Consider the following 14802-nt stretch of genomic DNA (forward strand, 5'->3'; position numbering starts at 1 on the left):
ATTAATAAATTATTCCTTAAAATGAATTCTCAGCGAACATTTTTAATGGTTAAAAATGTGTGAAATCTTTAATTTACATCTATACTCTATAGTATATACTAATATATAAATCTACAGTGGCTTTTACGGATGTTCCGTTATAACTACTGAACCATGCATCAGATTGACTTGAAACTTGGTATCCATGTAAAAACTACATGTACTTAAGGAATAGGCTAATATTTATATGAGTGTCGAACTCCCTACACCAGTTGTGTGGGCGTTAATGATGAGAATCTTTGTGGGGATGAGAAATAATAATCTTAATTTTAAATGTGAAGCGGGCGGGTACAGCTAGTTGCTAGTTATATACAAAGAAGGAAAAAATATGTCGCAAATTTATAGAAAAACTGGAGTTCATGTGAGTTTTTCTTTTTTACGTTCATCATAACATAATTTTCATGAAAATATTCTACGTTACATTGTTTTATGATTATTTATATTTTTACAGAGAAAACCAGTAGGTTGGTACGAGGATATCAAGACGAATGATCTTTACTGCATCTTCAAAGATCCGATAGACCACGACTCATATGTAACTTGAGTATGTACTTGAGACCATAGAACTTATATCTCAAGGTAGACTGGTGGTAGGACCTCTTGTGAGTCCGCGCGGGTAGGTACCACCGCCCTGCTTATTTTTGCCGTGAAGCAGTAATGCGTTTCGGTTTGAAGGGCGGGGCAGCCGTTGTCACTATACTGACACCTTAGAACTGATATCTCAAGGTACCCACCTTTATCGCGATCGCATTTACGTCGTAGATGTCTATGGGCTCCAGTAACCACTTAATACCAGGTTGGCTGTGAGCTCGTCCACCCATCTAACCAATAAAAAAAAATTAAAAAGGTGGGTGGCGCATTTACGTCGTAGATGATTATGGGCTCCAGTAACCACTTAACACCAGGTGGGCTGTGAGCTCGTCCACCCATATCAGAAATATAAATGCACTTATGCAGTCACCTTGCGTCACGTTACTCTGTCATTAAAAGACTGCACACAATTTCAATTGCTTTTCCGTATTAATTACAAAATTTCGATTCCGGATACATGAGCCGTGGATCGCACCAGGATACTTGAGGTATGCTCCTGGCGTGTTCAGAGAAAAACAACAATTTAATTATTATTTTTTATTATTAGGTAATATTGCGTTGCTTCACTTAATTGTTTTGATGGCGGCTTAGTTCCAAGCTCCTTCGCAGTTGTAATGTCTGTTGATGCGAAGCCAGTCATCGTCGGTTACATACAAACGCTGACCCATCACACCCTCGTGCTCCTGAAAGTGATAGAACAATACGTAAATATTTGGCAATATGTCTTACTGTTACTTATTGAATTGTAATGTTTCTTTGAGCATTTTTTTCAGGCTCACAACAAATGTATGGAGTGTTTATTAAAGATCTTTTGTTGTAGAAAATCCAAAACAAGGTCGTTTTGTTGGTAATTAGATTCCATAATTTACAAATACGCCTGACTAATAAGGAAGGATACTGAGACCTTAGAACTGATATCTCAAGGTGGGTGTCGCATTTACGTCGTAGATTTCTATGGGCTCCGGTAACCAATAAAATCAAGTGGGCCTTGAGCTCCTCCACTCATCTAAGCAATAAAAAAAAAGTGGTGGAAAAATGAGTTCTTACCTGCAGAGCAACGATAGTTTTCTCCCCGTTTTGTGAGAATGCGTAAGGTCCGTAATGCAGACAACTGACATAGTCGTATTCAACGCCTAAGTTACCAACGAGATCTTGTGTGTAGATGTCGAAGTTGTGCTGAAGACCTGAAGTTTAATAGCAGTAAGGTACAAATAAAGCTGTTATGACAGTGCGTAGGTTTTACAGTACAAATAACATTAGCACGTTAGGAATATTGGTAGTGGCACAGTCAAAATATGTGGATTAAATTTGTAGTTATTTGATTTTATGTATATGCACAAAATACAATTCCGGATTAGCCATGAAAGGCCCCAATGATACGGGCTCGGTGGGCCTCGCCCTTATTCCTTACTAAATTAAGCCTTATAGCCCTTACAAAAAATAGCCCCACACCTCATATTTAAGTGTTCATAATTAGCGCTGGCCATACCGTGATCGTTTAGGTATGATACTAGTGGTATTATATTATGAACATTGTTATTCAGCATATGCCAGCACCGTGATCACGGGTGGATTTTAGGAAGCAGTGCTAGCAATGCAATTTAGGACCCCCAGTTCACATTTTCTACAAGGTCCCCGCTAACTTTATGCGGCACTGGCAGAACAAAACGTTGATGACTTTTGATACTTCGATTTTGTAAAAATGTAAAAAAATTTTAGTCCTAAATTTATCGTTTAACTTTACTAAACAAATTTTACACGGTAATAAATAATAGCTAATTCGTGGCGACGAGTATCGTTACAAAGAAATGCTGTCATAATTAGCGTGCTACATAACTTATTAGATATTTAATTGAAGCGTATAGTAATGTTCGGAGCTCCCCACATAATTGCAAATAGCATTGACTTTCAATGCTATTTTCTTTGAATACTTTTATTGAGAACTAGCTGATCCGGCAGACTTCGTAGTAGTGCCTCAATTGACAAACAAAAGACCTAAACTTTTGTATAAAATAAACTTTAAAAAAAAAGGAATCCGACCGAAGGAGGACTCATCAAAGGTAAAACAAGATTGTTATTTTTATTTAATTCAGAACATTTTCACATTTAATCTACCTTTTAAACCTCTGGACTTCCACAAATGATTTAAGATCAAAATTAGCCAAATCGGTCCAGCCGTTCTCGAGTTTTAGCGAGACTAACGAGCAGCAATTCATCTTTAAATATATAAATGTTATCTTCATTCAGGATATGAACGCGACGTGTATTGTTTACTTACCAGGCGTAATGTTTTCTTTGACGATCTTAACATAGTCGTCTCTGTTGTGGGTGGACTGCATGTGGAGGAAGCCGAGGATGTGCATCCACTCGTGCACGATGGTGGCGTGGCGGAAACAGCCCACTCCTGGCTCGTTGCGGGCAAGGTTCAACACGTGCACGCCTCGTGATTCCCAGTAACCGACGTGGGCATAACATCCACCAGCTCCGCCCTGATCGAATAATACAAATTAAAAAAAAAAATTAAAAAAAGTTAATAAATTAATACACACGCTGTATATAGGACTGCCATTCTTACTTCACTCAACTCAGCTTTATTACAGCTATCATTTTTGTCACTCATATTAAAATTCTAAACTTTTCAAAGTTTTTGTAATATTATTTTTAATTCTATTTAAGGGCAGATGAGTTTACAGCACACCAGTATGCTTAGTGCGAATTTTTAAACGTTCTCGCTAGCGTAAAAGTTAATTCAAATTTGTATGAAGTTCAAACGTTTGCCTACGTTTAGCGCTGGGGCGCTGTTCCAGTCTGATGGAACTACTAATTGATTTTCAGTTATTCAATTAACACCTTGTACAACATCAAAACTGCGTCAATATTTATTGAATTCAATTATTGTTTTAAGCATACAATAAATTTTATATTTTAAACTTCACAACGTGTATTTCTGTTGCAACGTTATCCTTTTTCTAAATTTTTTTAAGCTATTTCATAGCTTTTATCACGGGTTTTGAGCACGGCGACCGAATCAAGAAATTCCGTACCGAAAATAAAACCTAACACTCCCACTCCGCCTACCATGTAGCTCGCGTTCAACACATTCACACGTTGCACTTCTGTAATGTTTGTGAATAAGCGCGCGGCGTGACGTCGCACTGCATGCGCATCATGAAAAGTTTGCCCATCTGTCTCTCGCGCGGTCTAGCTTATGAGTGTGAAGGGGACAGTTAATGTTTTGCTTTTGTTAATGTTTATAAATACAGCGTGGTGTTATTTTATTATTGTTTTAATATTAAATTATTATTGTCTAATTATAATTGCATAAGTTGATTTTTTTTTATTTCTAATTCAATTATCTACAAAATTAAAAAATAAACTTATTAATAGAAAAATAATAGAGCAAAGCCGCCGTCGCCCAAATCATGTCTTGTCGGATTCCCCGGATCCAATCTCGGTGCTTTTAGGTTCCTCAAGCACCGATCACCGTCCTCGTTGAACTCGCCGACTCCGATGATTAGTTCGTAGTGCAAACTAGCCCATAGACACAACCCACTGAGTTTCTCGCCGGATATTCTCAGTGGGTCGCGATTCCAATCCAGTAGTAGATTCAGCGAAGCACTGCTCTTGTTAGGGCTAGTATTAACAATTCTCTCAGGTTGAGCCCGTGAGCTCACCTACCGGTCCGCGCGAAGTTGTAATAGCCTCTTAGGCTACCAACGATTATGTAGGAAATATGTGGGTAGTGTTATGTTTATTGCGTATTTTCAGTTTTTTTTTTTTAAATTTATTTATCTGCCTATTGCAGTGGCAACATTCTATTAGTAAGAGATAGCAGTTTAAGGTTAAAGTGGGTAGGAAGATAAGAAAGAGCTTTAGAAAGACGTGTACGAAGTGATTGTGAAGTAAAATGAAGAATTTCGCTATATTCATCCCGCTTTTACTCATGAACGTTCCCACATATATATATTAATCTTGTGAAAAAGATACGAATACATAATCATTTACGTGTTCATCTAAGCAGCCGACCAACTTAGCTATCGACATATATACTGTCATGAAGATAAAATATCGATCATATCATAATCCAATATAGGCCTTAAGCATCGTAATTGTAGATTCAATGTTGTTATAGTAATTGATTTTATTGATGATTGATTAAAAAGTACTACGCAACTCCAAGTGTATGATGGCTAATACTGTAGAAATATTATTTTGGTAAACATTTTATAAATCTATTATATTAATACGTGAAGGAAAAACTTTGTATCCCTTTTTACGAAAATTGCGCGGACAGAGGAGTATGAAATTTTCCACACTTATAGAGAATATAGAGAAGGAGTGCGAAATGTTAATTTTTTTTTAAATTATGCCTAAGAAATGCATTAAATCAATAAGAAAAACACTACACACACTACCATGTATTTGAAGCAACACACATCCATACTATTTATTTATTGTCAAACTTTTATTCTTGACTTCTGTGGTCAAAATGAGAATAGATTAAATATTGTTTGTCTTTATTAATATTTTTCTATAGCGTAGTCCTGGCGAAATTTGTGATTATAGAAGTATATTAGTCTTTGAAAATAGAATCATAATAGTTTACAAACTTTTAATTTCAATTAATTATAGTCGAATTTCGACTACTAGCTAGCTTTCGACCACTAGTTTACCTAAATCGTTGAAAATCCATAACAGCAACTATCTAAATAGTTATTTTTTTGCGAATACCTTACAATACCGTCACCGTCGTGTTCAGGCGAATATAGACCTTAAGGTATATATGCGCGCAGTCGCCTGCACATGTGTGTTAAAATAATTAAAGATTCTTATAAACTCGACACTGGCAACAATGGCATTGCAACAAACTACTTGCAATACTATAAAAAGAAGGGGAAGAAGAGCATCGCATGGCTTATATGAAAGTCGTTTTCATTAGATTACGAGTAAAAGCCGAGGCTTTTTATTTTGTACCTTATGACAATGATACTCACGGTGAGTCTGACAAAGGCTGTGTCTCCAGCCTCGCGGTAACGGAACTTGAGGCATGTGTGTTTTTCGATGTCTCTGATCCCCTCCTCGATGGCGGCTTGCTGACGAGGACCTGTGAAACATTTCAATTTATTATACTAAAAGAAATTCTATTAGACATGTGCGAGCGATTAATAATTATAATATTTACTAAACTAAATATATAAAATATATAAAAATTATTTATTTAATACTTTTTAGTTTATTACTTTTACTTTATTAGTTATTACTTTTTATTTATTTATTTAAATACTTTTTAGTTTCCATTTTTTATGCAGGGTGTTAACTAACTATAAAGGGTTAAATGGAGCATTAAAACGAGTCCATTCACAATATTTAAGAAAGGTAGTAACACATCCAAAAAAAAAAATTTTTTTCACTGATGTGTAAACCCTATTTCAATAAAATCAAAGAGTAAACTACGCAGAATGTACCTACATTTCTACCTAATTCGCGGAACGACAAAATTTTAACCTAACCTAACGAAACAAGGGAAAACCTACTTTTTCATAATAAACGTCCAATTTACAGAGAAGTATTGTAATATTCCGAGTTAGAAAGCATCGTTATTTTGCAAAAAATGTTGGAAAAAAACTCGAAACAGCTGTAGGATATCGATCGAGTATAAGCCAGTATAAGGACATTCTTGTATTGAGGTAGAAGGCATTTATCATCGATATATTACCACTTATGAATGAACAATAGAAAAACTAATAAAGTAAGCCATTATTAGGTAAAATTGGTATGTAAGTCTGTCTGTTATATAATCTGGTTCCCTGACATAACAGCTTACTAGGGTTGACAAATTTTTTGGCTTTGATAATTAATAAATTTTTTACGGGATATTTTGTAACACGTTATATTTACAATTTTAAACTTTTATTATAATACTGTATAGTGACAGGCGACGGAACAAGTAAACTATATAGTTAGTTTTAATAATGAATGCCATTTTATTTATTGACAGAGACGTCTAGAGACAGAGGCGTCTAGAGGGTCTCGAAAAAAACATCTTACTAATTTGAATTTAATACAAAAACTGTAGCAGAAGGTAAATCTTTAAAAAAGAAAAGAAATGTTATTAATTTATTTATAATAAATAACTGAAAACAAATCATGTACGATTATCAGGCCCGAAATTAGGCATCCCTGTGTTATAGGTACCAGAGTTTGACATACATACTTATATACGTTTATATAAATACATCTTATGATAATAAACATCCAGACAAAGAGAAAACAAACGTGTCCATCAAACGAATATATTGGCCCGATGCGAGAATCGAACCCGGGACCCTCTGCGTAACAATCAGGGCCCCTAACTGCTGCACCACCGAGACAGTCAAATTATAATTATCAACGGTTAATACGCTTAAATAAAAGTACGCTTTTCTTTCATCTCAGAGTTTATACGGATTTACGGTGTAAACACACACAACTAATGCTAGTTTTCAGCAAGACCGCGGGCCACAGCACAGTGTAGGACAAATACATACCAATTTTATAATTGAAAATTGAATTGAATATCAATGTCGTCGTGGCCTAAAGGATAAGACATCCGGTGCATTAGTATCTAACGATGCAGTGGTATTCAGATCCCGCAGGCAGCCAGCCCGCAATAGCTAGGTCAGCTAATTACTACACCACCAAGGCAGTTAAATTAATAGCGTTTTCTTTTTATTGCCCTTGTAGGCAGACGAGCATACGGTCCACCTGATGATGGGTGCTTACCGTCGCCCATGGACTTCAGCAATGCCAGGGGCAGAGCCAAGCCGCTGCCTGCCTAACGGAAAATAGAAGTACGCTTGAGTTTCATCGCAAAGATCATACGGACTTAGCATGGTGCCAGTTTTAGGTAAACAACTAGCGCTGGTTTTCGGCAAGACCACGGGCCACAGCACAGTGTAGCACAGCACAAATACACATCTTATCTTATATATTTAAACGAGCAATTCCCTGTGTATAAATATATATATATTCGTATTCGTACTGGTGGTAGGACTTCTTGTGAGTCCTCGCGGGTAGGTACCACCGCCCCGCCTATTTCTGCCGTGAAGCAGTAATGCGTTTCAGTTTGAAGGGTGGGACAGCCGTTGTAACAATACTGAGACCTTAGAACTTATATCTCGAGGTGTGTGGCGCATTTACGTTGTAGATGTCTATGGGTTCCAGTAACCACTTAACACCAGGTGGGCTGTGAGCTCGTCCACACACCTAGGCAACAAATATATATATATAAATAATCTGAATTTCGGAAACGATTTTCATAAAATTTAGTAGGTATACAGGGGATTTCGGGGGCGATAAATCGATCTACCTACGATTTATTTTCAGTAAATGTTGTTTTATCAATAATCTTTATCGATAATCTACTTAAACATAAACTTTTTTTTATATCAAAATCTTTTTAAAAATAACAATATAATATAAATGTGTAATTCATATTTAAATATAATTTCTAAAAAACACAATTTATCAAAAAAAAACCGGTCATCCTCTAGTTAATTTTGAAATCTAATATTTTTTTTTATAAAAGTTTATAATAATAAAATTCATAGCATAGAACCAGAAGACGGATGAAGTAAAATTAAAACACAAAAAAAAACCTTCCCTAAGGCATGTTGCAATCCCCCCGGTGAAGGTCAAGGGGCGACCTGAGGGGGTGAGGCCGCGAGGCGCGCTACCAGCACTCTAGCGCGCTGCCGTGGAGTAAATAGAGCGACTGGTCGACGGTGTATCTCGTCCCGACCCGGCAGGCTGGTTCTGGTCCAGCGGGGTATTCCGGGACACCAGCGGCACCGTCTGGGCGGCCCGACGGGCTGCCGTACTGAGACGGCCGACGTTTCAGAGCCTTCGATTCGCCTCGAAGGCTCCGTCGGCTGGGCGTCCTTGGGGTGAGCCGCGCCGTCTAGTTGTAGTGTTGACCGCGGTAGCCCCCCTACCTCATCCGGGTTCTGACCTCGGAGGAGATCGGACGTCGGGTGTAAGAGTGCAGGGGAGTCGTTTAGTGGGTGGGCCCTAAAATCCTTGGGCCCGCGGTCTGCTCACAACACCATGCAGACCGTTGAGTCTCACATACCCCGCGGGCCCCTTTTGCGCGGGGACCTCGTAGGAGGTTCGGCCCTCTACCCGAAAAAAAAAAGGCATGTTGCAATGGATATAGTACTGGAGAGGTTTAACCCTTAATAATAATCTTTAATGACATGATAAAAGAATATGCCAGCCTACTCTACACAATGTGTTCTACCACCTGTGGAAGAGTCTATTTGTGAATACAATAAATGAAGTCGTCATGGCCTAAAGGATAAGACGTCCGGTGCATTCGTATCTGCAACGGTGTTCGAATCCCGCAGACGGGTACCAATTTTTCTAATGAAATACGTACTTAACAAATGTTCACAATTGACTTCCACGGTGAAGTAATAACATCGTGTAATAAAAATCAAACCCGCAAAATTATAATTTGCGTCATTACTGGTGGTAGGACCTCTTGTGATTCCGCACGGATACGCACCACCGCCCTGCCTATTTCAGCCGTGAAGCAGTAATGAGTTTCGGTTTGAAGGGTGGGGCAGGCGTTGTAACTACACTGAGACCTTAGAACTTATGTCTCAAGGTGGGTGGCGCATTTACGTTGTGGATGTCTGGGTTTCAGTAATCACTTAACACTCGGCGGGCTGTGAGCTCGTCCACCCATCTAAGCAATAAAAAAAATACAATTAGATACGTAATTATTTAGAAAAAATCAACCATAACATAGCTTAATGGAATAACTGTATGTTTGTACCGTGCAAATTTACAATGGGCATCTTACCAATCACGAAATAAATAATTAGCTAAAATAATGATACTATTATTAATTAGTCAATGCAAATCGCCATATCGTAATTTGCAAATTAGGTGTTTTGATTGTTATTCTCGTGGATAAGACGTATTATGTAGATTACCTTTTTGGTCGTCTTGGGTTGTAATAGAAAGTCTTTGCAAACACAAAAGTACACAAAGAAAGTTTTTATTTAAGACGAACAAAATATACAAAGAAGGAGAAAAATAGATAGTCCAAGCAACACAAGCGGTACACGAAACAAACAGCAAATATTATAAAAGGCGTAGAACAGAAAAGATAATACGGGATGCGCGCTCGCAAGTCAGATTTCGACTGGTGGCGGTGGATCGGTAAAAATGCGACCGATGTACTAGCGAAATATATCGCCGCCGCTATACTTCAGTTATCGCCTGACTTTGCTTGTGAATTTTATTTTGTTTAGTGTAAATAATGTTTTGTATGATTGTGTGATAAATGAATGTGTTGATATAAAATAAAATATGTATGTGTTGTTGTGTAGTGTAATTATAATAAAATATTATAAAATAAATAAATACATGTGAGTCACCCACAACCTTTATCATTATTACTGTTATTTAATTACTCACTTTATCAATCGATCGAAATCATTCGATTAACAGCGATTTCGATTCAAGCGAAAAGCAATTAACTAGCTCAGCGACACAGTTATATGTATGATAGGTATTTGATTTTAACCTTGTGATAACAGCAATCATGTACTTTAGGTTAGTAGTAAAATAAATTACAAAGTTTGCTCATTTTTACTGGTGGTAGGACCTCTTGTGAGTCCGCACGGGTAGGTACCACCACCCTGCCCATTTCTGCCGTGAAGCAGTAATGCGTTTCGGTTTGAAGGGTGGGGCAGTATATCTCAAGGTGGGTGGCGCATTTACATTGTAGATGTCTATGGGCTCCAATAACCACTTAACACCAGGTGGGCTGTGAGCTCGTCCACCCATCTAAGCAACAAAAAAAAAACTGTGTATCTGATTTTGAAACAGTTATACGAAAACATTTTGCATATAATGAAACTGTATGAGAGCAGTATATACAGGGTGTCCCAGAAGAATGGATAATCCTGAAACACCTCTTAGTAGAGCTATTGGGGACTCAAACTAAAAAATAAAAAAAATATTTCCTAGGTAGTACCCAAATTAAAAATAAAGAATAAATACCAAATTTCATTATTAAATTTTAAGTTCAGATTAACTTTTATTAAAGAACTATGAGATGTTTCAGGATTATTCATTATTTCTGGGACACCCTGTATATACATAATTATTAAAAATACAAAGTCATAATAATATTTATGTACCGAGGAAGATTGACCAGAATGTTTATAAAATACGGTACGGTAAAGAGAAGGGTCTCGATAGTTCGAATATGGAATTTGTAAACGAATACGTAGGTATACAAATTCATCCTGAAAATGTCGTTAGCGCGATTCAAACTATTCACCTACATTTTAAGGTTTATGTGACGAACATTCACTATCTAGTGCCCGCGGTTTTTTATTCCATAGTTAAATGCATTAAAAGTCCAATTATTTTAATATAACATTTGCAAATCGGCATATTTATTTAAACCTTCCTTTCGGTATTTACACAAGTATTTTACCAGTTTGACGCGAATTTATATTTCCGTCTATAATTAGAAATTTCAATAGAAGGATTGCGAAGATAAATTTGAGCAATAAGACTGCGTATTGTGTGTATTATTTTGTATTTCGGTTGTTTCTGTTTTCATGTGTAATAAAGTCTACGCTGTTCTACTAAGAAAACTCCCAGTGAGCTTGCTCTGATTTTTTTTTTTGCCTATTTATGGAATCCTCGTGAAAATCACGAGTCACAAGTTCTTATTAATGTATTTTTAAGTTTTGGACATCTTCTAATTTCTTTTAAATCTAGGAACACAGCTTATTTTTGAACCAGCAAAATCTAAAATACCATTTAATTTTTCTATTAAAAGATGGAATCGCTGGCGTTTTTAATGATGAGAGAATTATTCTACATTATGTATTTGTGTGTATTACCATGGTTTTTCCTGGCGTCTCAAACTGGAAACTATAATTTTAGACCCATTATTTAAAAAAATATCTCTAACCTACAAATCTACATTCCTTCAGTCGTGCTTCTCATGTATTAGGGTCCTGAACACTTTCATTCATGACAACGAATGACTATGTTGTGGAATCTCATCCTGTCTTTGGCTACTCGGAAAAATGGAAGGAAAAAAACCGCAGAAGCCTGCGCTTCTGCGCATTGGACTGCTCCAATGCGTGTGTCTGACTAGATTCCCACCATCCTTATTTCCACCGTGCACGATTATCTCCGAGTAGCGAGGATGAGATATACCACCAAAATTGGAAACAATGAAAATTTTAACGGTTAAATTTAGTCAAGAAAATCCAATAATACTAATTACTAATAGTCTTACCAAATTCCCCCTCTCCAAATTCCCAAACAACGGTGTTGTTCGGCCACTTAGTATTGGGCCACGTGTACGCGTTACGCCCCATTGCGTACTGCCTGAGTAGGATTTCAATCATGAAGTCGTCTAGGACAATATCTCCTTGGAATTTGCCGCTGTTCTCCTCAGGGTTGGCCAGAGGATTGGTCATGGTTCTCGCGGCGAACTGACTCCCATCGCCTATGGAAAGAACAGATTGCTTGAACAACTTTAAAATAACAAAACTTCCATAATACTCGTAATGGAATAAAAATAAATAATTAAGCAAAATTTCTTATTTTGAAACCGTTCACACCTTAAGACGGAAATAGTTTTTACCTATAAAACTCAGTATTGTAACCAAGAAAATTTCGATTATATGAAACGTCAGAAATTGAAAAGAATTACGTGAGAAAAACCGGAATTACGCGTAAATTTGACTATATAGCTGCGATTCGTGAATCTTAGCTTAGCTTACTTAGCTAGTAAACGAAGAAGCATTTTTAATACAATTTTTAACGTCCTAACTTCGAAATAAACAAATTGTGTAAAAAATTTAGTGTAAAGGGAAAGAAGTAGCGGTAAGTATAGGTACATTGCATTACGTATAATTTAATGCAATGTTAGCATTCCCGTTTATAAAAAATCGATTTTCTAAAGTGCTTTATTGATTCCATGTACACCATAAGCTGTATAAAATCTCACCGGATTTGATGCTTTCCAGGAAGCTTCTGAAAGCCTGTATTTCCTCTCTAGTCCTCACGACAGCGGGCGTGGCCAACGCGGAGCAGACGATAGTAACTAATACTGCAATACGCAACATCGTCCCTCAATATTGCAAATAAAACTTCGAGCACTACTTTTATATCATAGTCTATCGTGATATCTGTGATCGATAGAAATTGACAAGTCACTGATTGGATTCGGTTTATTACTTGTATTTAATTAACAATATTTAACGTACGTGAATTGCTAAAATTTTTTTGTTGTTCATGTGACGTAGCCGGTCAAAAGAGCTCACGAGCCTCGCGGTAGAAACAAGTGAGATGGTGATATGTAACCAAGTGACGGTATCTATTTTTTATTTTTCAGCCCACAGACGTCCACTGAAGAACATAGGCATCCCCCGAACCTCGCCACAACGATCGGTCTACGTTGCCTTATCCATATTTTTCCATACATTTATTCTTATCCATTTTTTTATGACTGAAAGATAATTGGTAGCCCGGAGGCCTTTCCAGTTTCACCAGGACAGGTGGGCGAGCAAAGGCTCAGCCAGGAGGAATGGGATTTGCTAACAACTGACCGAACGCCTCCGAAGGAAACCTAACAACAACTCAAGAGCAATTGCTTTGCGAATGAATCTACCGGATCGTAATCGCGACCCACTGAGAAGATCCGGCGAGAAACTTAGCGGACTGATGCATGGGTTAGGTTGCACGTCGACCTCTTTGTCGAGTTCGACGAGTACGGTTACCGGGGTTTCTAAGCCTACTCCCAGTGTTAGAGCTGAAGGCGTCTAATGCAAGGTTATTGGATCTGATGGATCCGCAAGGACGTGTAGCGGATTTCTGCGACCTACTCCAAGTCGTTGTTATGAAATTGGCTAATTTAATTTCACCACGTCACGAATACCAAAAAGATTCCCAAAAACAAAAGAATACTAAATGAACGTAATTTAAGATTGTCTTATCCTTTGGGCTACGACGACTTCATTTGTTCAGGAATAACTTTTATAATGACGGAGTAGCGTCGTGAACGGTACCAACAAATCATAATTACTGACAATGGGCCATTATGTAAGCGTGCATGGGTAGGTACTTGTGCCGCAAAGTAGGCATGGTAGTGACTGCCATTTCGAATGTATATGACGGAGTGACTGGGACCAAGTTGTTGTTACATATGATGACGTCAGCGACTGATGACGGAGGAACTGGTTTAAAATGATGACGTCAGCATTTCTTATTGTCATTGTCTTTCATAATGGTAGTAATTAAGACTCACTTTTCCAATGAATTCCATTTAGACTTTTTGGAGGGAACGCGAAGAGTGAGGTTGTGTGATTTGTTTTATTTTGTCTATTTAGTGTTTCTTCAGGTTCAAATGTGTAATAACGGAGGTTTATTAACTATTTAATATCTGTGAAAGTGCACAAATGTAGGGGAATGAAACAAAGCCGCTGAACGTAACTTCTCGGGATCCTCCAAAAAATTCACTCGAAAAGTCTCAGTAAATTACCACCATTTTACTGAGATTATCTTTCTTCCCATCCCATATCATCTCATCTCATTTCGATAGATTCCGCTGGTTCCGTAGTTTTTTTTAAAGATGATAACGTCAGCGTCGCTTACGTTATTCTTTACATCATTATCATTGCCTTTCATAGTGACAATAATTAAGACTCACTTTTTCAATGAATTCCATTTATAACATTTCAAGTGTACAGCGATAACAGATGACTCCGCTCGTTTGGTTGCCCAAGTCTGAATGTGTTGTGCGTTTATCTTTTTTTTCTTTTTTTTCCTACCTATGCTAATAGCCTTAAGAGGCTATTTCAGCTTCTATTTGACATGTAGGTGAGCTCACGGGGCTCACACCGGGAGTGTTGCTAACACTGGCTGTAGCAAGAGCAGTGCTTCGCGGAATCTACCACCGGATCGGAAACGCGACCCATTGAGAAGATCCGGCGAAAAACTCAGTGGGCTGTGTCTATGGGTGGACAATAGTCACTCGTATTTATAGTCGAAAGTAGGGGGTAGCTTAGTCATGAATTATCTTAAATACCGTCTTAAACAGTTGTTGAAATACGTAACGTCAAGGAAACAGTTAACTTTATCTGTTTTTAG

The 14802-nt window shown here is 37.5% G+C and overlaps 1 protein-coding gene across 1 annotated transcript; it reads right to left on the bottom strand.

Annotated features, from left to right (window-relative positions):
• Window positions 1-1152: 1152 nt before the first annotated feature.
• Window positions 1153-12793, bottom strand: Hel (hatching enzyme-like protein). Its single transcript, NM_001135883.2, is given in 6 exon segments — window positions 1153-1313; window positions 1678-1814; window positions 2909-3119; window positions 5625-5734; window positions 11945-12157; window positions 12662-12793. Coding segments are annotated over 6 exon segments (885 nt in total). The 5' UTR covers window positions 12780-12793; the 3' UTR covers window positions 1153-1217.
• Window positions 12794-14802: the final 2009 nt, after the last annotated feature.

Source organism: Bombyx mori, chromosome 15, assembly GCF_030269925.1.
Source record: "Bombyx mori chromosome 15, ASM3026992v2".
NCBI classification, from domain to species: domain Eukaryota; kingdom Metazoa; phylum Arthropoda; class Insecta; order Lepidoptera; family Bombycidae; genus Bombyx; species Bombyx mori.